The sequence below is a fragment of the Lepidochelys olivacea genome (assembly GCF_965140295.1).
Source record: "Lepidochelys olivacea isolate rLepOli2 genome assembly, chromosome: 15".
In the NCBI taxonomy this organism is placed as follows: Eukaryota; Metazoa; Chordata; order Testudines; family Cheloniidae; genus Lepidochelys; species Lepidochelys olivacea.
The window spans coordinates 5,483,508-5,505,218 of record NC_140425.1 but is presented as its reverse complement, the minus strand read 5'-3'; the positions used below and the strand labels follow the sequence as shown (position 1 = coordinate 5,505,218).

The 21,711-nt window shown below is 49.9% G+C and overlaps 1 protein-coding gene across 2 annotated transcripts in view; it reads left to right on the top strand.

Moving 5' to 3' along the window:
- Positions 1-21,508, top strand: part of MORC2 (MORC family CW-type zinc finger 2) — a 111,951-nt gene extending 90,443 nt beyond the window's left edge. The window contains exons 17-26 of one of the 2 annotated variants that reach the window (XM_084649143.1): positions 5,161-5,293; positions 6,158-6,232; positions 6,355-6,741; positions 7,309-7,452; positions 7,550-7,604; positions 8,636-8,777; positions 9,104-9,292; positions 9,395-9,488; positions 10,497-10,685; positions 21,153-21,508. In XM_084649143.1, coding sequence (XP_084505269.1) covers positions 5,161-5,293; positions 6,158-6,232; positions 6,355-6,741; positions 7,309-7,452; positions 7,550-7,604; positions 8,636-8,777; positions 9,104-9,292; positions 9,395-9,488; positions 10,497-10,685; positions 21,153-21,221 — 1,477 coding nt within the window. In that variant the 3' untranslated portion in view covers positions 21,222-21,508. Of the gene's footprint in view, positions 1-5,160; positions 5,294-6,157; positions 6,233-6,354; positions 6,742-7,305; positions 7,453-7,549; positions 7,605-8,635; positions 8,778-9,103; positions 9,293-9,394; positions 9,489-10,496; positions 10,686-21,152 lie in introns of both variants that reach the window. The other variant, XM_084649142.1, reaches the window with a different exon arrangement.
- The last annotated feature ends 203 nt before the right edge of the window (positions 21,509-21,711 follow it).

The window sequence follows — 21,711 nt, the reverse complement described above, 5'->3', positions numbered from 1 at the left end:
GCCGCCCTCGATCTGCAGGACGCGTACTTCCACATTCATATATTCGAGGGGCACAGATGCTTCCTCCATTTCACGGTGGGGCAGGAACATTACCAATTTACGGTCCTCCTCCCATTTGGCCTGTCCACTGCCCCCAGGGTATTCACAAAATGTATGTTGGTGGTAGCGGCCTACCTCAGGCGCCGGGGGGTCCAGATCTTCCCGTATCTGGACAACTGGTTGGTCAAGGGCAGCTCCTGGTCGCAGGTGCGGGATCATGTGGCGCTCCTTCTGTCCATGTGTACCACTTTGGGCCTGTTGGTAAACAACACCAAGTCCACATTAGTCCCGGTTCAATGCATAAAGTTTATCTTGGCGGTCCTGGACGCCTTGACAGCCAGAGCCTTCCTCCCACCAGACAAGTTCGAGACCCTGAGGGGACTAACCAACACGGTCACAAGGTTTCTGGAGACCACATTCAGACTGTGCCTCCAGCTCTTGGGTCACATGTCGGCGTGCACATGTGTGGCCTGTCACGCCAGACTGAGGATGAGGCCCCTCCAGCTCTGGTTGGCCTCAGAGTTCTCCTAGGCCAGGGACAGGATGGAAAAGGTCCCCACGGTGCCCAAGCCAGTGATTGCCTCCCTATGATGGTGGTCCTTCCCAGGAAACATACTCCATGGGGTCCTGTTCAGGAGTAGGGCCCTGTCGCTGAAACTGGTGTCCGACATGTCGAACTTGGGATGGGGGCCCATATGAGGAAAGTTCAGACCCAGGGTCTGTGGTTGGCTCAGGACCTGACCCTCCACATAAATGTCAAGGAGCTCAGGGTGGTACAGCTGGTGTGCATGGCCTTCCACTCACACCTGGAGGGCCGTGTGGTCAGGGTTCTCACAGACAACACGGCCTCTGTTTTACATCAGTAGGCAAGGCGGGGCCCGATCGTCTGCCACGAAGCCCTCAGGCTGTGGGACTTTTGTATAGCCCACAGCATCTGCTTACTGGCCTACCACCTACCGGGCGCCCAGAACTCACGGACAGATCGCTTGAGCAGGGACTTCTCCTCTCAACACGAGTGGTCTCTTCACCCAGAGGTGGTGCATGGACTTTTCCAAGTGTGGGGAATTCCCCAGGTGGACCTGTTCGTGACTCGGCAGAACTGTCGCTATCCCCGGTTCTGCTCCAGGGGGGCTGGGACGGGGCGCTATCTCAGATTCCTTCCTCCTGTCCTGGTCAGGCCAGTTTCTCTATGCCTTTCCCCCATCCCGCTGATCGGCAAGGTCCTGGAAAAGATAAAGACAGAAAAGGCCTGGGTCCTTCTGATTGCCCTGGCATGGCCCAGGCAGGATTGGTACGGGATCCTCATGGGGCTGGCAGTCACCTTGCTGTGGCCATTGCTGTCCCGCCCAGACCTACTCTCCCATTGCTGCCTCCTCCACCCCAACCTAGCGGCACTCCACCTCATGGTGTGGTTGCTCAATGGTTAGGCCAGGAGATAAGGATGTGCTCAGAAGGGGTTCAGCACGTCCTCTTGGAAAGCAGGCGACCCTCCACGCGCCGAGCCTACTTGGCAAAGTGGACTCAGTTTTCCAGATGGGCGGATGAGCAGGGTGTTTCTCTGGTGGCTACCCCAATCCAGCTGATTCTGGACTATCTCCTTCACTTAGAGTCAAGGCGCACCTGGCGGCCATATCAGGCGGCCATATCTCCCATGCTATGACTGGCCGATTCCTTAAGGGATTGGATCGTCTCTTCCCATATGTTAGGCCCACAGTGGGACCTAAACCTGGTGTTGACCTGCCTCACGGGCCCCCCATTTGAGCCACTAGCTATGTGCTCCGAGCCCCCATACACAGCGTTTCATAAAGATACGGTCCAGTTCCTGCCACACCCTTCGTTCCTCCTGAAGGTGGTCTCCGCCTATCAGATGAGTCAGGACATTTTTCTGCCAGTCCTCTACCCCAAGCCCCATGTGTCCAGTGAGGATTACCGCCTCCACATGCTGGATGTGAGAAGGGCTCTGGCTTTTTACCAGTTACAACCTGGCGAGAATCCCTCCGCCACCAATTGTGAGGCTACGCTCGATTAGGGTTCAGGCCTCGTTGTCTGCCTTTTTGGCCCATGTCCCCATTCAGGACATTTGTAGGGCTGCCACATGGTCTTCAGTTCACATGTTCACCTCACATCATGCGATCGTCTCCCAGACCAGGGAGGATGCCGGGTTCGGCTTCGGCAGGGCCGTGCTCCGTCCCGAGAGTTTATGAACTCCTACCCACCTCCAACAGATATAGCTTGGAATCCCCTATTGTGGAATACATATGAGCAATCACTTGAAGAAAAGACGGTTACCTTTTCCATAACTGGTGTTCGAGATGTGTTGCTCATGTCTATTCTACATCCCACTGTCCTTCCCCTCTGTCAGAGTTGTCCTGCAAGAAGGAACTGAAGGTGGGGGGAGCGCATAGCACCCCTTATACCATGCCATAGAGGCGCCCCTCCAGGGGTCGCTATGGTGGCTCCCCTTCTGGTACTGTTTGGGGGAAAACTTCCAGCACCGGTGCACATGGCGAGCATGCACAGCTATTGTGGAATAGACATGAGCAACACATCTTGAAGAACACCAGTTATGGAAAAGGTAACTGTCTTTTCTCAGGGATGGAGCTGCTAAGCTGGGGGCAGCGAGGTGCACTGGCTTTGATTGAGGATCTGAGGCTAGACTCTTTGCCTGATAAATTCGTCTTTGGGTATCTGCCACAGAATTAGGAACCAGACCTCCTTGGCCCACGGAAGGCTGTTGGGTTATCGGATCCTTCAGTTCCTCCTGAATTCTTTCCAGGACCATTGCAACCTAATCACGGATGGAAAAGCAGCAAGGAGTCTCCTTCCCAATGGAGAGAAGTGTTCCATGCTAAAACAGTCTCTTCCTAAAGCCAAGAATAGAAATCTGCACAGGCAGCCTAGGAGATCCATCTCTTGTATTCCCACTGGAGAAAGATTTAATCCAATACTCTCCGATTAAGAAAGTATTCATGAGATTATATCATTAATGGACTCCAACTGTCTGCAGCCATGTTTTCCTTATACACAGTGCAGTGGGCTGATTGTCCATGTTAGTGAGGGGATCGCTCTCTGGATTATCCAGTGTCTGAAAGTCCTTAGAGCACCGGGGACTGCCCTCCTCTCCAAAATTTGGGGTGTTCTCATTAACAAAGCTGCCAGGATCCCTGGGTATAGCGTATGTCTGTGTGGGCTCTGCAGCACAGGTGAACACATCTGATCACTGTAATCTGGATGGGCAGCGTTTGTAAACCCATTCCTAATTGGATATTTTCCCTGGACTGCTTGATGGAACACCTTTTGCATCTGCTGGGGAAGACAACTTCCATATGCTTTAAATACAGTACCTAAACTAGGAAGGCCCTAGCAGAAGTTCAGGAAAGAGAAGGATCCAGGAAGCTATAATAGCTTTACACTGGCCTGTTTATCAGAGAGGCCTAGAAGTCGCCTGCAGACGTCCCAGTGTTGCTTGCTTCCACAAGGATTTCTAGGGTCAAAGAGATTTTTCTAATGCATGTGTTGGGTATTCCCAATGCATTTATGGCCATGGGACAACATCCATAGTATGGTTCAAGCTACTCATCACCCTTCCCCTTTGTTCATTAGCATGAGGGAGGACACTGATCTGTCCACCACATTGACCACTTTCTGCTACCCTCTCCTCAAGGGAGACTGCCTCAGCACAGGTGTTTCCTTAATGCTGTTCCTTCAGTGCACTGGCATAGGGAAGAGGAGTCCTTACCGTCCTCCCATGGCAGCTGTTCTAAGGTGTTCTCGGTGAAGCTCAGTCTCCACAGCTTGTAAACTCCAGCGCAAACCACGACACGCACATCAACACCAGTCAGGTTGCAGTACGAATTAAGCCACTGGAGTCTGGCATATCATAGAATCATAGACTATCAGGGTTGGAAGGGACCCCAGAAGGTCATCTAGTCCAACCCCCTGCTCGAAGCAGGACCAATTCCCAGTTAAATCATCCCAGCCAGGGTTTTGTCAAGCCTGACCTTAAAAACCTCTAAGGAAGGAGATTCTACCACCTCCCTAGGTAACGCATTCCAGTGTTTCACCACCCTCTTAGTGAAAAAGATTTTCCTAATATCCAATCTAAACCTCCCCCACTGCGACTTGAGACCATTACTCCTCGTTCTGTCATCTGCTACCATTGAGAACAGTCTAGAGCCATCCTCTTTGGAACCCCCTTTCAGGTAGTTGAAAGCAGCTATCAAATCCCCCCTCATTCTTCTCTTCTGCAGGCTAAACAATCCCAGCTCCCTCAGCCTCTCCTCATAACTCATGTGTTCCAGTCCCCTAATCATTTTTGTTGCCCTTCGCTGGACTCTCTCCAATTTATCCACATCCTTCTTGAAGTGTGGGGCCCAAAACTGGACACACTACTCCAGATGAGGCCTCACCAATGTGGGGCCTCACCAATATGCACAACAGGCCAAGTGTGGAGTCTAAAACTATCAGTGTAGAGTACGTTTGAGGACAGTCTGAGGCGAGCAAGGCTACCTGCCTCAAGACGCTACCAGCAGAAGCACCACAGAGACCTTTCATGGGGTTTGTGGTAGCCAGGGCAAAGTTTCTGTACGGAAAATAGAGAAATACCAGATCATTAACCCATAAAGTATCACCCTCTGCAGTAGAACTGATGGGCAAGAAAATTGGTGCCAGTCAGCTTTAAAATTCAGGAATAGATGGAAAACCAGTTAAAAGGGGCTCTGTAATGGTAGCCAGAGGGATCTCCTCAGTTGTCAGCAGTAATGAAGGAACTGACAGTTGGAGGCATCATTGGCTGGAATAGTTGCCTGTGGCATTTCCCTGTGTGGCTCCTGCTTTCTGAATGGGCGGCTCATGCCAGTGGGCTCCCAGCGTAAATAGGTTTATTTTAAAGACTTTTTTTAACCCTTCAATTGTAAAGCCAGTAAGCTTCTGTGTATGCATTTCTGCCTGGCTACAATGTGTGAATCTTTCTGATTGTCCTTGAGATTAGGGTATTGCAGTAATAGGGAAACAGCTAGGTTTCCTTGAGGCCGATATTGCTCTCCCTAACTGTAAAAGTTTGTTGTAACTCACGTTTTGGTCTCTTGCTGAGCTTGGCTATTATCATTTTCTCTACTGTAGGTGTGAAGCTTCAGAGCAGAAGCAGAAGGTACCCCTGGGAACACTGAAAAAAGACATCAGATCACAAGAGGAGAAGCAGAAGCAGCTGACGGAGAAAATTCGCCAGCAGCAGGAGAAACTGGAGGCTCTGCAGGTGAATCTAGAGACCTAGAGCTGAGCATGGTGGAGAGAATCTGAGATGCCTCCTTGGGCAAACGAATTTTGCTGAGTTAAATGTCTTTCTCAACCCTCTCTCATTTTATTTGTATTACTGTAGTGCTTAGGAGCTCTAGTCATAGCCTCGCCCCCTTGTGCTAGGCTGTGTAGAAACAAAACAAAAAGACATTCACTTCCCCCAAGGAAATTCCCATCTAGGTATAAGACAAGACAACAGATAGATGCAGATAGACTAGAGAGTACAAGGAAACAACAACAGTAGTCGTCAGCATGATAGGCAGTAGCCTCAGCATACCAGCAGACTAGCCACTGTAAATTTTTTTTGTAGGCATAATGGAAAAAGAGAATGTTAAGGAGTGTTTTGAAGGAGGTTAGTGCATTCGTTTTGTGGATGTTTATGGGGAGCTCCTCCCACGTGTGAGGGTCAGCACAGGAGAAAGCATGAAGGTGCTTATTTGAAAATTTAATAATTGGACGATGGAGGCATCATGGACGAACTGGAGAACATATGCTGCCTAGAGTCCAAATCCTGTTCCTCACACCTCCTGGGGTTTATTTTAGTTAAAAAAATGAGCAGCAGTAAAACAAAGTTTAGCTCAGACTTCAGGCTTCACTTCTTTTTGGACTCCTCCCTTTGGACTGCTCAGCCCACAGCCTATGTCCTCTCTTTATTGGGCTGCTCCCCCTTTTTTTTTATGGTTCGATGCGGGGTGAGCCACCTGCCTTAGTGAGCCAGCAGAACCCGTTTAACATTCCCCAGCATGATCACCACCTGCTAATGTTGGGTTTTAGGGAAACACTGACAGCTTTTAAAATGACTGTGTTCCTGTTTTTACCACAGAAAACTACTCCAATCCGGTCCCAAGCTGACCTGAAGAAATTACCTCTGGAAGTGACCACGCGGCCTGTCGTGGAGGTAAGTACCACAGCTCCTGTACTGCTGCAGACCTGTATGCTCCAGTGCCATACTGAACTATTCTGTGAACAATTCCTGTCTCTTTATTCTTCCTCTCTCCTGTGCGCTCTCTCTTCTCCCAGGACTCCCAATCACTGAGCAGACCTCAACGCCCGCGATCTCCTCCTTTACCCGATGTAATTAAAAATGCTCCCAGCAGGCCGCCGCTGCCTCCCCCCAAGTCCATCAGCCAACTGCGAAAGGCCCCCCTGGCTCGGCCAGCCATCAGCACCCCCAAACTGGCAAGTGTGCTGTCCAGGGAGGAAGCTAGTACTTCCAGGACACAGCAGCATATTGTGACTGCGGGAAAGTCCAACAGCACAGTTGTCAGGACTCCTGCCAAACCGATCCATGTTGGGAGGCCACCCCCCATGCTTCTGCAGAACTCCATGAGCCAGCGTGAGACTCCCAGCCCCAAAATTATAAAGACACCGGTGCTGAAAAAACCTGCAGCACTCAAACCTCCACAGGTGAGTCCATTATTTGGTAGGACGGGAAATCATCAAAGCCCTACCCCTCAACCTGGACAAACCCAGTGTTCACCCAGCATCTTCCTCACCTTCAGCTGTGAGACACCCCTCCCCCACACACTATAGTAACTGCATAGGTTGGAAGAACTGTACTGTGCTAGGTGAGAGCTCAACGATCTATCCTTAGTGGGATCACTTGCCCCAGCTGCTTCGTGTGAGACCCCAGTGATTTCCCTGCATGGGGTAGAAACATGACAACAGGTTCATGGTGATGGATACTGGTGGTATTTGTGGCTATCCCTTGTGGCATGGGATGGATATATGTGTGATATATATGTGCTAGGACCTTCTGTAGAAAGTCTTATGGTCAGATTTTCAAAATGGCTCTGCATCCAGCTGCTCCCATTGTTCTTAACCGGAGCTGTTGGGTGCTGAGCTCTTTTGAAACCCTGGCTCCTTTGTTTAGGCGGCTGTAGAGGCACTGAGCTCGTCTGAAAGCCTACCCCCTTGAAATGGATGGTTGGTGGCATTCTTGAGATTCAGCCAGAAATCACTTGCTCTCAGCAGGCCTCCAGCATCCGCAAGAGGACATTTAACACCATGGAGGATGGAGCTGAGGAGGAAGCGGAGCAGAAGAAGGAGAAAACGAAACGGGGCAAATTAGTGGTAGTGAAAGAGGAGAAGAAGGACTCAAACGAGGTGGTGGTTGAGGTGAGGATTGCAGTGAGTTCCCTCTGGCAGGAAGGGAGCTAGTGAGCTCTCATGATCTTCCTGGGAGATGGCTAACACGAGCTCTTTATGCTTACAGCTCACAGACAGTGCAGGGGAGGAGGAGCTGGCAGATCTGAAAAGAGCCCAAAAAGGTGAGGAACAACCCATTAAACTCGAGTTACCATGTTTGTGCCAGAAGTGACCATGTTTTTTCCAACCCCAAGGAATTTACATACAGTTTAACTGATCGTGGCTAAGGTTGCTTTGATAGTGCTGAAATATGGCATGCTGGGACCTGTAATCTCTGGGCTGCACATTTATATTAACGGTGAAGGAGGCTTTGGGCCTCATTGCATGAATCCGTGAGTCTCCCTTGTTTGTGGTGTACTGCAGCGGAGAGTCAGCAGGGCTGTCTGTGGAGTATAGCCCCCTCACTTGTTCCCAGGCAGTCCCATCCCTGTTGTGGGTTACAAGAAAAACTTCCACAAAGGGGAGTGACTCATGTCCCATTCCCAGGACACGTGAAGGGTGGTGACAACTCTAGGTTCTTCTTTGAGTGATGGTCACTGTCTGTATTCCATATGTGGGTGTGCATGCGTGCCATGTGCCAGAGCCTGGAAGCTTTCCTTAGGAGTGTCCGTTGACCCGCACATGCGTCGTGTGTCCCCTTGTGCTCACTGCTGAGGGGATAATAGGTTGTGCAGGTTGGTGCTTCTCCAATTCCCTCTTACCGCTGCGTGGCCTGAATAGGAATCCCTGTTCCTTAGCACTTTGAGCTTGACTAAGAGTGTGACCTTGTCCGTTTGTGTAGGTAGGTGTATGTAGTTGTTGCTAGTGTATATAGTAATTATAGATTAATTAATTAGTAAGTTAGTTAGCATTAGTTTCTCTCTGGGGACCTTTCTTCCGCTGGGACTATGCCCTGCATTCTGGGGTTTAAGAACTGTGTTTCCTGGCCGTGCTCATTCTCTGTGAGCGACAAGCATCAGAGATGCCTTTACTGCTCCATCTGTAAGTCTTTCCTGCCCCACACCTGGGAAGCTCGGGAGCTTAGCCTCTGTAAATTTAGGTTCATTCCCAGCAGAGTACTGAGGAAGCATGAGCTTCCCTCCGGAAAAAGCTGAGTGAAATGTGCTTTCAGCGTCAGTCCAAACCCCCTAACGCCTGCCCTTCTGTGTCTCAGACAAAGGGCTGCATGTGGAGGTACGAGTGAACAAGGAATGGTTCACAGGCCGTGTCACAGCTGTGGAGATGGGCAAGCATGCCATACGCTGGAAGGTGAAATTCGATTACGTACCTACAGACACCACACCAAGAGATCGCTGGTAATTAACCATTATCTTTGGCTGCGGGGGCTCTGGAGATGCTCCCCCTTCAACAGGAAGGAGAGGTGGGACCCTGTTAGCTTTTCACAGGTGCTGAGGAGAGGAATAATCCATTCTTACGTTGGGAAGGTTGTGTACACGGGAATGTTTGGAGAAGGCTGCTCTGTGATTGTGAAGGGAACAGGCATCTGTATGTAGGGGGTGGCTCTGGAAGAAGTGTAATCTAGGAGCTGTTGTCAGAGTGACGGGGGATCTGCGGCAGGGGCTACTAACAGGGTCTGGGTAGTCTGCAGAAGGCTGTATGTGACTCCCTGCTACCCCCCTAGGGTAGAGAAGGGCAGTGAGGATGTACGGTTGATGAAGCCTCCCTCTCCAGAGTATCAGAGTCCAGACACACAGCAGGAAGAGGAGGTTGCAGCTGAGCCTTCTACCTCAGACTGCGCCCGAATTGAGCCAGACACCACCGGTCCCAGCAGCAACCAGGAGACTGTGGATTTGCTAGTCCAGACACTCCGGTAGGTTTATTTGGTGCTCACAGCAGTTATGATTTCTGAGTATTTCAGTCTCCAAACAAGACTTTAAACTCTATTTGTGGCTGCTTGTTTTCTCTTGGGTAGGAATTGTTTGCGGTACTTCTTACCTCCAAATTTTCCCATCTCCAAGAAAGAGCTGAGTTCCATGAGTTCAGAAGAATTGATGGCTTTTCCTCTGGTGAGTTCAGTGCTTCTCTTTTACACTAAACTTGTGCTGGGTCTACAAATGGAAAATTTTCAGATCCTGGGTTTCTCTGCTTTGGGAATAGAGGGGTCAAATGGATGTTTCTGGAATCGTAGAATATCAGGGCTGGAAGGGATCTCAGGAGGTCATCTAGTCCAACCCCCTGCTCAAAGCAGAACCAATCCCCAGGAGTGTTCATCCTCTTGAGGAAATGTGGACACAATGTTTATTTTATCAAATCATAGCTCTTCAGAGATCTGTTGGGATGCCAAATGGTGAACGATCATGGAGTTCTGCTGATTTCTTCCTCTCCTCATCCCTCTGTCAGTGGATGGAGTGTGAGCCAGCAAGTGCCTCTTGTGATCCACTGAGGGTCATGCTGCTCAAGTTTAGAAATGCTAGGACGTTGTTGTCACAAGGCAACCTTAACTAGCCTGTGAAACAAAGTTTTCGGTTTTATTACTGGATTTGCTCAGGGTTTTTCCACCCATCTTTTTTCTTTTTTTTTTTTAAATCAGGCAAATGAAGGCACAGTTTTTATAATGCAAACAAATGGGATGGATGGTGACCAGAGGCTAAAATAAAAGGAGTGGTATCCTTTGAGAGGCAAATCAACTTCATTTTAGCTTTGCCTAGATGCTTCTACCAGTAAATCAGGGAGGAAACCATAATGGAGTGGTGGGAGCAGGGTGTATGGGACTCTGTGGCCGCAGACAGAGGGAGGGTACACGTTAGAGTCCATCTCTGAGCTTTGGGCTCTGCTCTTGGGGGACAGGGCAGCCTGTCTGTCTAATGTTTTGTGGTAAAAGCCAGAAATGAACAGTCTAATTGGTGACTTTCTGTTGTTTTCCTGTCAGTATCAGAGGTTGGCATCTGGAGTTCCCTTCATTACTATTGGCAGATTGCAGCTGTTGGGGGAATGCTGCTGGGGGTGGGCCTTTGGTGTTTCTTGATCTTGCCCCTTGTCACAGGGTATTGACTCACTTTTTCGTCTACCCACAGAAAGAATATTTCAAACAGTACGAGATGGGTCTGCAGAACTTGTGCAATTCCTATCAGACTCGTGCTGACGCCCGCGCCAAAGCCTGTGAGGAAAACCTCCGCAGCTCAGAGAGAAAACTTAAGGAGACAGAGGAGAAACTGCAGAAGCTGAGGACTAATATTGTGGCACTTCTGCAGAAAGTGCAGGAGGTGGGTGAGACCCCAGGTGCAGATTAAAATTACTGAGTGCCACTGGATTGGGGTCAGCTGAGACACTGAGGAAAGTTAAGACTTCACTTTGCCCACAACTTGACTTCCAGCTTTGTCTTTGGTCCTCAGTAACTCAGGGCATGGCTACACTTGCAGATGTCGAGCACTTTGAGTTAAACGAGCCTTCGCAGAGTGCAATAGGGAAAGCGCTGCAATTGGTTCAACACTGACAGCTACAAGCGTACTGGCGTGGCTACAAGTGTATGTGAGGGGAGAGAGTGAGTGTTTTTGAGGGGCTGAGAGCATGTCAGCACGCTGTCTTGCAAGTTCAGACAGCATCACACACACACCTCGCCCACCCCACCCCCCTCTCTCTCACACACAGCATTCCACAGTAATGGTTGCATTGTCCTGGAGCAGATAAGCATGCTGGATGTCAGAAACAGAGCTTTCAAAGGTAATATCCGCATTCCTGCAGCGATTCCAAAACCATGAAAAGAGTAGCCACTTGACTTAAGGGGATTATGGGGTGTTTCCGGAGGCTGATCAAAGCGCAGTAATGCAACACCTCATTCACACTGACCCCCGGGTATTTCAGCCAAGGCGCAACAAGCGTTAATCTTCTCGCCAAGGGGGAGTACCAGGTTGTGGAGTCAGAGCGCTCTACGTGCCTTGCCAGTGTGGACGGGTAGTGAGCTAGGGCACCTGGGGCTGCTTTAATGCGCTCTAACTCGCAAGTGTAGCCAAGCCCTCAGTGTTCTATGTTGCAGGTGGGGTTAAATTCCCAGAGCCTGATTCTTCACTGCTTTATACCTTGTGTGTGGGTGCGTGATGCTGCCCCTTGTGTGAGTGATTGGGGAGTTCTGATTTACACCCCACTGTCCTCCGGTGTCAATGACTATACCAACAGCTAGGCAGAGGAGAAACATCCCTTGGCTTTGGCTTTCTGTGCCACCAGAGACCACGTGTGTAGAAGAAGCTCTGTGCACCACTCCTGGGGAAAGAGAGTACTTCATGTCTCTCAGTAGCAATCCTTGGGGCTGGTTAAGAAGTGGTGATGTGCTCTGGAGGGAATTTCTGCCCAGTTCTAAAGCAGGATGGTGTCTGCTGTGGAAACTTGAGCGTAGGGTTGTACGGTGGGAGCGGAGCCTCAGGGCTCCAATAGGGTTTGGGGGATGGCTGGCTATTAATAAGGCCACAGATAGGAAAGCTGGCAGTGCTACCGGTAAGTAGCACTGCCAGCTACAGTGTAAACATCTGCAGTGTACATCACATCTGCACATGTACATATCACATGTACATCTGCAGTGTAAACATGTGAAGTTCTTAGCTCCTGGAATAGCAATGAATCCTGCAGGCCGGGCTTGAGGGGGATTGGCAGGAGTGTTATGGCAAGGGTTGCTGCAGAGATTTCCGAAGAGAGAGATCACAACATTTCTCTCCCTGCTTCCCGTCCCCTGCTCCTGATGTATCTGCTGTAACATCTCTTCTTCTTCAAGTGATGGTCCCTATTGTATTCCACTGAGGGTTTATGTATGTGCTATGCGTCCGGAGCTGGAGAATTTGAAAGTAGTGTCAGTTGGCCCATGCATACGCCCTTGCTTTGCCTTACGGTTTTGTCTGAGGTGACAAAGGGCGAGGCAGACTGACCGCATCTCCAGTTCCTTTTCACCGCCACTTGGTCTGAGTCATACCTACTAAAAAAAGAAAAGAAAAAATTAGAACTGTACATAGTTGCCTTTAGCCTAGTTTTTACTGTAGTTTAGTGTCTAGTAGTAGTTTTTAGGAGATAAGAGACTGGGGAATCCATTTACCTGTCCCTCCACCCCAACCCAGCACCCATACCTATACTGGATTATACCAAAGACGCCAGGGTTTAAGGTCTGCACCTCCTGCCCACGCTTGTTCTCAGTCAGCGACGAGCAACAACGCTGCCTCTACTGCTTGGGAGAAGCCCACGTTTCATCCAGGTGTAGCATCTGCTTGTCCTTCCCAAGCAGTAACCAGGAAGGCCGGGATCTCTGCCTCAAGAAGCACCTCATGGAGGTCTCCATGTGGCTGCAGTGAGATCCAGGCCAGGGCACCCCCGCTGTACATCAGCCTGAGAAACCCAAGAACGCGTCTCTCACCACCGAGATAGAGTCCAGTTCTGCCAGTACTACGGACCCCGTGCTGGGGCCTACTCAAGAGGCAAGAAAGCATACGCCATATGCACGCAGTAAGTTTTCCTCCAGGCCCAAGGAGGAGGATGCACCCTCCACAAGTTCCAGCCACAGAGAAGCAGTGCGTTCCAAGGCTCACAAGCTTGACAAGAAATCACACAGGCTAGCAGATTGGCCAGTACCGAGCACCGAGATGCCCACGCCTTCTGAGTCAGCCCGCCCTAAGTCAAGAGAACTGGCGGCTTTGAAACTGTCCTCCGCTCCAGCTCCACTTCCAGCTACAGAGCACATGCCACTGACTCTGGAGTGGTTGGAGATGGCGTCTGGGCCTCATGAACTCTTTGCTCTAGGGGAAGCAAGATCCTAAGCCTTCCTCTACAGTCTGTGCCTAGGGAGGTACAGTTTCCAACCCAGGACTTACCTCAGTCAGATCGTGCTTCTGTCCTTTCCCCTGTAGTTTATAGCAGGGGTTCTCAACCATTTTCTTTCTGAGGCCCCCACAACATGCTGCAAAATCTCCACGGCCCGCTTGTGCCACAGCTGTTTTCCTCCATATAAAATCTACAGCTGGCATTAAGGGGGAGGAAGCAGGGCCATTGCCCGGTGGCCCATGCCACAAGCAATTGCGAAACTAAGTTGCTTAGGCTTCAGCTTCAGCCCCAGGTGCTGGAGCTCAGGGCCCCAGGCTGCAGTCCTCCATGGTGGGGCTTCAGCTTTCTGCCCTGGGCCCTAACAAGTCTAACGCCAGCCATGCTTAGCGGACCCCCTCAAACCAGCATGCGGGTCGTGTCCCGTCCCCCCCCCGTGTCCCGTCCCCCCCACCCCCGCCCCACAGGAGCCCCAGACCCTGGTTGAGAAGCACTAGTTTATAGGGTTCCAACAATACCAGCTTTGGAACCGGAATCCTAGTTTTCATCATCAGAGGATATGGATGGAGCACAAGGGCCACCCATCCACTGCTGCCACTACGAGTTACCCGAAGGGGCCTCCTGGCAGTACCCTCCTCTCCCCCAGCAGAGAAGCCACTGGTAACCCACTCCATGGGACCCTCTGCAGCATCTGCTGGATCCATCCCGTTGGCCACACTGTGGGTCCTGGCCTCAATATTATCCCCCGCTTACATGAATTCTTATGGGGAAATTAGATTTCCTTAACATTGTTTCACCTAAAGTAGCATTATTCAGGAACATAACTACAACGTTAAGCGAGGAGTTACTGTACCTACAGCTAAGGGGTCTGAGTTTCTATTGTCCCACTCCTCACCCAATTCCATTGTGATCCAAGTGGCAATGGAATAGGCCAGGCAGCAGCACTCACACTGCACCCTGGCAGACGAGGGAAGCAACTGGACCTTCTGGGTCGCAAGGTCTTCTCATCAGCTAGCCTCCAATTTCAGATCTCAAACTACAAATATGAGACTCAACTATAGTAAATTGGAAGACTTTACTGACAAACTCCCCCAGCAAGGTCAAGCCCATTTCCAGGCTATCCTGGAGGAGGGCAAACTGGTCATGAGAATGGCGCTGTGGACACGGTGGATACCTCTTTGCATGTGATGGCTATGGGAATCCTAATGCAGAGGAAATCACAACTACATTCATCTGGTTTCCCCAGGGAGGTACAGAATACCATAGATTTCCCCAGGGAGGTACAGAATACCTTTCGATTAGTCTCGCCTGATTAACTAGAAGACAATTCCCTCCACTCCTTCAAGGATTCCAGACCCATGCTACGATCTCTGGGTAACTACACACCTGCACCCAAGCGAAAATTCTGCCACCTGCAGAGCAGTTCAGGACTCCCCAGTTCTTCCAACAACAACCCTATGAACCACCTCACAAGCGACAGAAGACCCAGCAATCCCATCCTACGTGACTGCCTTCACAGCCTTCAGCATCACATGATCAGTCCTCCCAGAAGCGATTTCTCTGAGTGTACTTAGAGAGCCACCAACTGCTTTGCCTCCTCCTGCCATGCACTCAGCCCACCCCCTTTGGGGGTTGTCTAGCGCTCTTTTTAACAACTTGCAGTGCAATAACAGCAGACAAGTGAATCCTGGATGTCATTCAACATGGCTATACAATCAAGTTCACAACACTACCTCCTACGCATCCCTCGCCCCAATCCGTCCTCAGGGACCAGTCTCATGACAGCATCCACGCTCTAGAGGTATACTCCCTACTGCAAAGGGGGGCAATAAAACACATTTTGCCGGACTATCAGGGCACCGCATTCTATTCCATGTATTTTCTGGTATCCAAGAAGAAGGATGGGTGGAGACCAATCCTGGACCTCCAATGGCTCAGTTGTTTCATATGCAAGCCGAAGTTTGGTATGGTCACCTTAGCAGCCATCATACTGTCACTAAAAAGAGGCATGTGACTTACAGCACTTGGTATGCAAGATGCCTATTTTCACACAGACATCCAACCAACCAACAGAAGGTTCTTGAGATTCACGGGGGGCCCTCAGCTCTTCCAATACAGGGGCCTACTGTTCGGATCCACCATTACTCCACGGGTCTTCACCAAAGATTTTTCTGTCATAGCGACCCACCTCTGGCATCAGGGGGTCCTGATATTTCCATCCCGATGACTGAATGGCTGCTAGCAGAGCAATACAGGGTCAAGCCTTGAGCCTCAACCGCCACGACACTCAGACTCCTTTCCTCCCCTGGGGGTGAGTGTAAATGTCGAAAAATAAACTCTGGTTCCAACACAGTCCCTGGATTTCATAGGGGCCTCCATCAGCATGGTCTCAGCATGGCCCTTCTTACCGAGGGACAGGTTCCAGACTGTGCAGGAACTCGTTGTCTGAGTAAACGGTCCTTCTGTTCCGGACAGGAATTGCCTATCCCTCCTTGGCCACATGGCAGCTTGCACATATGTTATCACCTTCGCTCACCTCCGACTTGGCTGTCTTTAACTGTGGCTCCAAAGAGTCTGTTCACCCACGCGACGTACCATGTACTTTCCACTGTCAGTCATAGAATAATAGAATATCAGGGTTGGAAGGGCCCTCAGGAGGTCATCTAGTCCAACCTTCTGCTCAAAGCAGGACCAATCTCCAACTAAATCATCGCAGCCAGGGCTTTGTCAAGCCTGACCTTAAAAACTTCTAAGGAAGGGGATTCCACCACCTCCCTAGGTAATGCATTCCAGTGCTTCACCACCCTCCCAGTGAAAAAGTTTTTCCTAACATCCAATCTAAACCTTCCCCACTGCAACTTGAGATTCCTTGTTCTGTCATTTGCTACCACTAGAACAGTCTAGATCCATCCTCTTTGGAACCCCCTTTCAGGTAGTTGAAAGCAACTATCAAATCCCCCCTCATTCTTCTCTTCTGCAGACTAAATAATCCCAGTTCCCTCAGCCTGTCCTCATAAGTCATGTGTTCCAGTCCCCTAATCATTTTTGTTGTTCTCCGCTGGACACTTTCCAATTTTTCCACATCCTTCTTGTAGTGTGGGGCCCAAAACTGGACACAGCACTCCAGATGAGGCCTCACCAGTGTCGAATAGAGGGGAACGATCACGTCCCTCGATCTGCTGGCAATGTCCCTACTTATACACCCCAAAATGCCATTGGCCTTCCTGGCAACCAGGGCACACTGTTGACTCATATCCAGTTTCTTGTCCACTGTAACCCCTAGGTCCTTTTCCGCAGAACTGCTGCCTAGCCATTCGGTCCCTAGTCTGTAGCTGTGCATTGGGTTCTTCCGTCCTAAGTGCAGGACCCTGCACTTATTCTTATTGAACCTCATCAGATTTCTTTTGGTGCAATACTCCAATTTGTCTAGGTCCCTCTGTATCCTATCCCTGCCCTCCAGCGTATCTACCACTCCTCCCAGTTTAGTATCATCCGCAAATTTGCTGAGAGTGCAATCCACACCATCCTCCAGATCATTTATGAAGATATTGAACAAAACCGGCCCCAGGACCGACCCTTGGGGCACTCCACTTGACACCGGCTGCCAACTAGACATGGAGCCATTGATCACTACCCGTTGAGCCCGACAATCTAGCCAGCTTTCTACCCACCTTATAGTGCATTCATCCAGCCCATACTTCTTAAACTTGCTGACAAGAATACTGTGGGAGACCGTGTCAAAAGCTTTGCTAAAGTCAAGAAACAATACATCTACTGCTTTCCCTTCCCTTGGTGAATCCATGCTGACTGTTCCTGATCACTTTCCTCTCATGTAAGTGCTTCAGGATTGATTCTTTGAGGAGCTGCTCCATGATTTTTCCAGGGACTGAGGTGAGGCTGACTGGCCTGTAGTTCCCAGGATCCCCCTTCTTCCCTTTTTTAAAGATTGGCACTACATTAGCCTTTTTCCAGTCATCCGGGACTTCCCCCGTTCGCCACGAGTTTTCAAAGATAATGGCCAATGGCTCTGCAATCACAGCCCCCAATTCCTTTAACACTCTCGGATGCAACTCGTCCGGCCCCATGGACTTGTGCACGTCCAGCTTTTCTAAATAGTCCCTAACCACCTCTTTCTCCACAGAGGGCTGGCCATCTATTCCCCATGTTGTGATGCCCAGCGCAGCAGTCTGGGAGCTGACCTTGTTCGTGAAGACAGAGGCAAAAAAAGCATTGAGTACATTAGCTTTTTCCACATCCTCTGTCACTAGGAGTATCTTGCCTCCCTCATTCATTAAGGGGCCCACACTTTCCTTGGCTTTTTCTTTTTGCCAACATACCTGAAGAAACCCTTCTTGTTACTCTTGACATCTCTTGCTAGCTGCAGCTCCAGGTGCGATTTGGCCCTCCTGATTTCATTCCTACATGCCTGAGCAATATTTTTATACTCTTCCCTGGTCATTTGTCCAACCTTCCACTTCTTGTAAGCTTCTTTTTTATGTTTAAGATCCGCTAGGATTTCACCGTTAAGCCAAGCTGGTCGCTTGCCATATTTACTATTCTTTCGACACATCGGGATGGTTTGTCCCTGTAACCTCAACAGGGATTCCTTGAAATACAGCCAGCTCTCCTGGACTCCTTTCCCCTTCATGTTAGTCCCCCAGGGGATCCTACCCATCCGTTCCCTGAGGGAGTCGAAGTCTGCTTTCCTGAAGTCCAGGGTCCGTATCCTGCTGCTTACCTTTCTTCCCTGTGTCAGGATCCTGAACTCAACCAACTCATGGTCACTGCCTCCCAGATTCCCATCCACTTTTGCTTCCCCCACTAATTCTTCCCTGTTTGTGAGCAGCAGGTCAAGAAAAGCTCCCCCCCAATTGGCTCCTCTAGCACTTGCACCAGGAAATTGTCCCCTACACTTTCCAAAAACTTCCTGGATTGTCTATGCACCGCTGTATTGCTCTCCCAGCAGATATCAGGAAAATTAAAGTCACCCATGAGAACCAGGGCGTGCGATCTAGTAGCTTCTGCGAGCTGCCGAGTAAGTAAGTAACCTTGAACCTTCTCTTCCAATATGGAGACCAGCTTGCACTTTGTACAGACAAAGTAGCTTCTGTCCTGTGGAAGAAAGACAAACATGGCACATCCAGTGCAGGTCACAACAGCTGAACACTCTCCATCCATATTATTGTCCTTCTACGAGCTTCCAGAGGAGTTGTAGTAACTACTCAGAAAAGCTGGCAAGATGTACACCTCAGTGGGCTCTCCCCAGGCAAACTCCCTCTGTTAGCCTGTCTGCTGTTCGCCGCTCAGCTGATTCGCAGCTGGCTGGCTTTTTATAACAGTCAGGCCTACTCAAGGCTCACCTGGAACAAAGCACTCCCAATTCACGCTTTTCAAACAACCAATCAAGCACACGGTCAAACTGTCCTCACAACAGACACGCAAGATACTCACCAACACAGCCTCCCTAATGCAGCCCTTAGTGTACCTCCTCTCAAACAGATCCCAGGCAAACTCCTTCTGTTAGCCTCTCTGCTATTTGCCGCTCAGCTGGTTCGCAGCTGACTGGCTTTTTGTAACAGTCCCCCGAGAGGTGCTTTCCTCCCTCCTCTGGTGGATGGACCTGAGCTAGGTCTGCACTGGGATGCTTTTTCTCCCATCATTCCTTGACACAACAATCGTCACAAACACATGGTTCACCAGGTGGGGCGCCCACATGGGCGAGCACATGACACAAAGGTCTTGGACCCCTCGGGAATCCAGAATGCACATCAATATCCTGGAGCTTCAGGTAGTATGGAGAGCGTCTCGCATTTCTTCCATCCATTTGCTCCCATCATGTTCTCATCATTTCTGACAACACCACCAGTGTTTGTTACATTATCAAACATGGGGGCACGAGATCAACTACACTCTGTGTGGAAGCAGTTCATCTGTGGGATTGGTACACTGCCCACAAGATCCTGTTGTCAGCAGCCTATCTTCTGGGGACTCAGAACATGATTTCAGACTCTCTCAGCAACAAATACATAGTCTATCACGATTGGGAGCTTCACGACACCATAGTTAACGACATTTTCAGCCTATGGAGGACTCCAACCAGGGACCTTCTTGCCTCCCACACCTACAGCAAGTGCAGCACATACTGCTCGGGGGCGGGGGGGGCTCTGCACCCATTCCCGAGGCGATGCCCTTGTTCTCCACTGGTCAGACCAGATCAATTACTCCTTTCCCCCTCTACCTCTGCTGCCACAAGTCCCCCACAAGATTAGATAGGAGAGGGTCATGATTATTCTGATCACCCCTTTCTGGCCAGGCCCGTTCTGGTTTCCCCACCTTCTTCTCCTGTCAGCTTCTCCCTCGCTTCCTCTGCCAACTTTCCTGGAGCTGCTCACCCAACATGGCAACAGGATCAGGCATCCTGATCCACAGATGCTTCACCTCAGAGCTTGGTTTTTGGATGGGCATCTTCGCTAGAATGAGAATGTTCGTTGGCAGTACATCATTTGAGATTTCTAAGAGCAGATTAGACAAACACCTGTCAGAGATGGTCTAGATAATACTTAGTCCTGCTGTGACTGGGGACTGGACTACATAATCTCTTGAGGTCTCTTCCTGTCCTATAATTCTAAAACATCCTCTCAAGCAGCAGGAAAGAGTCCACAAAGCTCAAGCTAGTGGGCCAAATGGAAGCGCTTTGCCTCCTGTCCCAACAGAGGGGCCTTGTCCCTGTGGACTTCCCCCCCATGGAAGGGCACTCCCTATTTACGTATCCATTGGCTACCAGGTTTTGAAAGTGTCTCCTCAGAACCTTCCCGCCCATTCAACTTATTGATCCCCAGTGGGACCTCTACTTTGTTCTCTTGACATTTAATGAAATTGCCCTTTGAGCCACTGGCTTCATGTCCCTGTCCCTCCTTTCCATGAAGGTTGCCTTCCTGGGGTTATTACTTCCCATGAGAAGGATAAGTGAACTGAGGGCAATGAGGGCGGACCCCCCTTTCACCAAGTTCCATAGTGACAAAGTTGCCCTGGGCCAGTACCCCAAGTTTCTGCAAAGGTTGTTTCTTGCTTTCATCTCACCCAACCAATGCACTTACCTGCTTTCTTGCCGAAGCCTCATGCCTCAGCAGAGGAGTGGCGCCTTCACTCCCTTGATCTCTGTAGGGCCTTGGCCTTCTACCTGCAGAGGACGAGACCATTCAGGAAGTCCTCTAGACAGTTTGTTGAAAGGATTAAGGGGCAGGCAATCTCCACACAGAAGATGTCTAAGTGAATTTCAGGGTGCATTATGCTCTGCTGTTGGTTATTGGGTCAGCCTCCACTCCTTGGGGGGAGAGCCCATTCCACAAGAGCTCAAGCATCTACTATGCTCTCCCTTCACAATGTACTGCTTCCAGACATATGCAGGGCATCCACGTGGAGTTCAGTATGAACGTTTGTTGCTCATTACACCTTGGTGCAAAACTCTGGGATGGATGCCTTGTTCGGCACAGCTGTCTTCTGGACCACCATTCCATTCTCTTCCTTGCACCCGCCTCCAAATTAGGTACAGCTTGTTAATCACCCTCAGTGGAATACAGTAGGGACCATCACTCAAAGAAGAGGAGGCGATTACTTACATGCAACTGGAGGTTGTTGGAGATGTGTGGTCCCTATCTGTATTCCACTTCCCACTCTCTTTTCCCTCTGCTGTGCATCTGTTCAGTTTGTGGTGAAGGAACTGAGGCCAGGGTCAGTCCACCCTGCCTTTTATTGCCTTGGACAAAACGATGAGGTGTGAAGCAAGGGCCCATGAGCCTACCAGCAAACATTACTACTTTCAAATTCTTGGCTCTGGGCACGCGCTTAAACCCTCAGTGGAATACAGATAAGAGACCATACATCTCGAAGGGCCTCCCATCCACGTAAGTAACCTCCTCTTGCGCCTTTGGTTTCAGGACATCGATATTAATACTGATGATGAGCTGGATGCATATATTGAGGATCTGATCACCAAGGGAGACTGAGCAGTCCAGACCCCGCACTGGCAAGCAGCATGGAGGAGTTGGTCCCTGTGATCTCTGAGATGTGGATTCCTGCAGTGGAGGGGACCCAAGCAGCGCATGAAAGGGGAGGGCCATTAGACTGTGTATCATATTGGTGTGTCGATGTACAACCTGTTCTTGTGATTTTACATGCAAAAGACATTGGTGCTGTTGGCAGGACAGTTTTTAACATTGTAGTTCTTCAAATCTCTTCCCTTTGTTTATAAATATTTATTTTTTAAAAGAAACAGGAACTGTGCCTGGTATGACAGGAGGGTATCTGTGTTTGTGTTTTGTTTGTGTTTTTTGTTTTTTTTTTTCCCCCTTCAGTGCAGTAAAAGTGCAAGAACCTTTTTCCTTTGGCGGTATGCTGGTAATCTGTGCCCAGTTCTTGGCACCAGAACATCCTCTCCAGCACCTTGTTCCTGATGCCTCTTCAGATAAAGAAAGGAAAAATCTAGCAACAACTTAA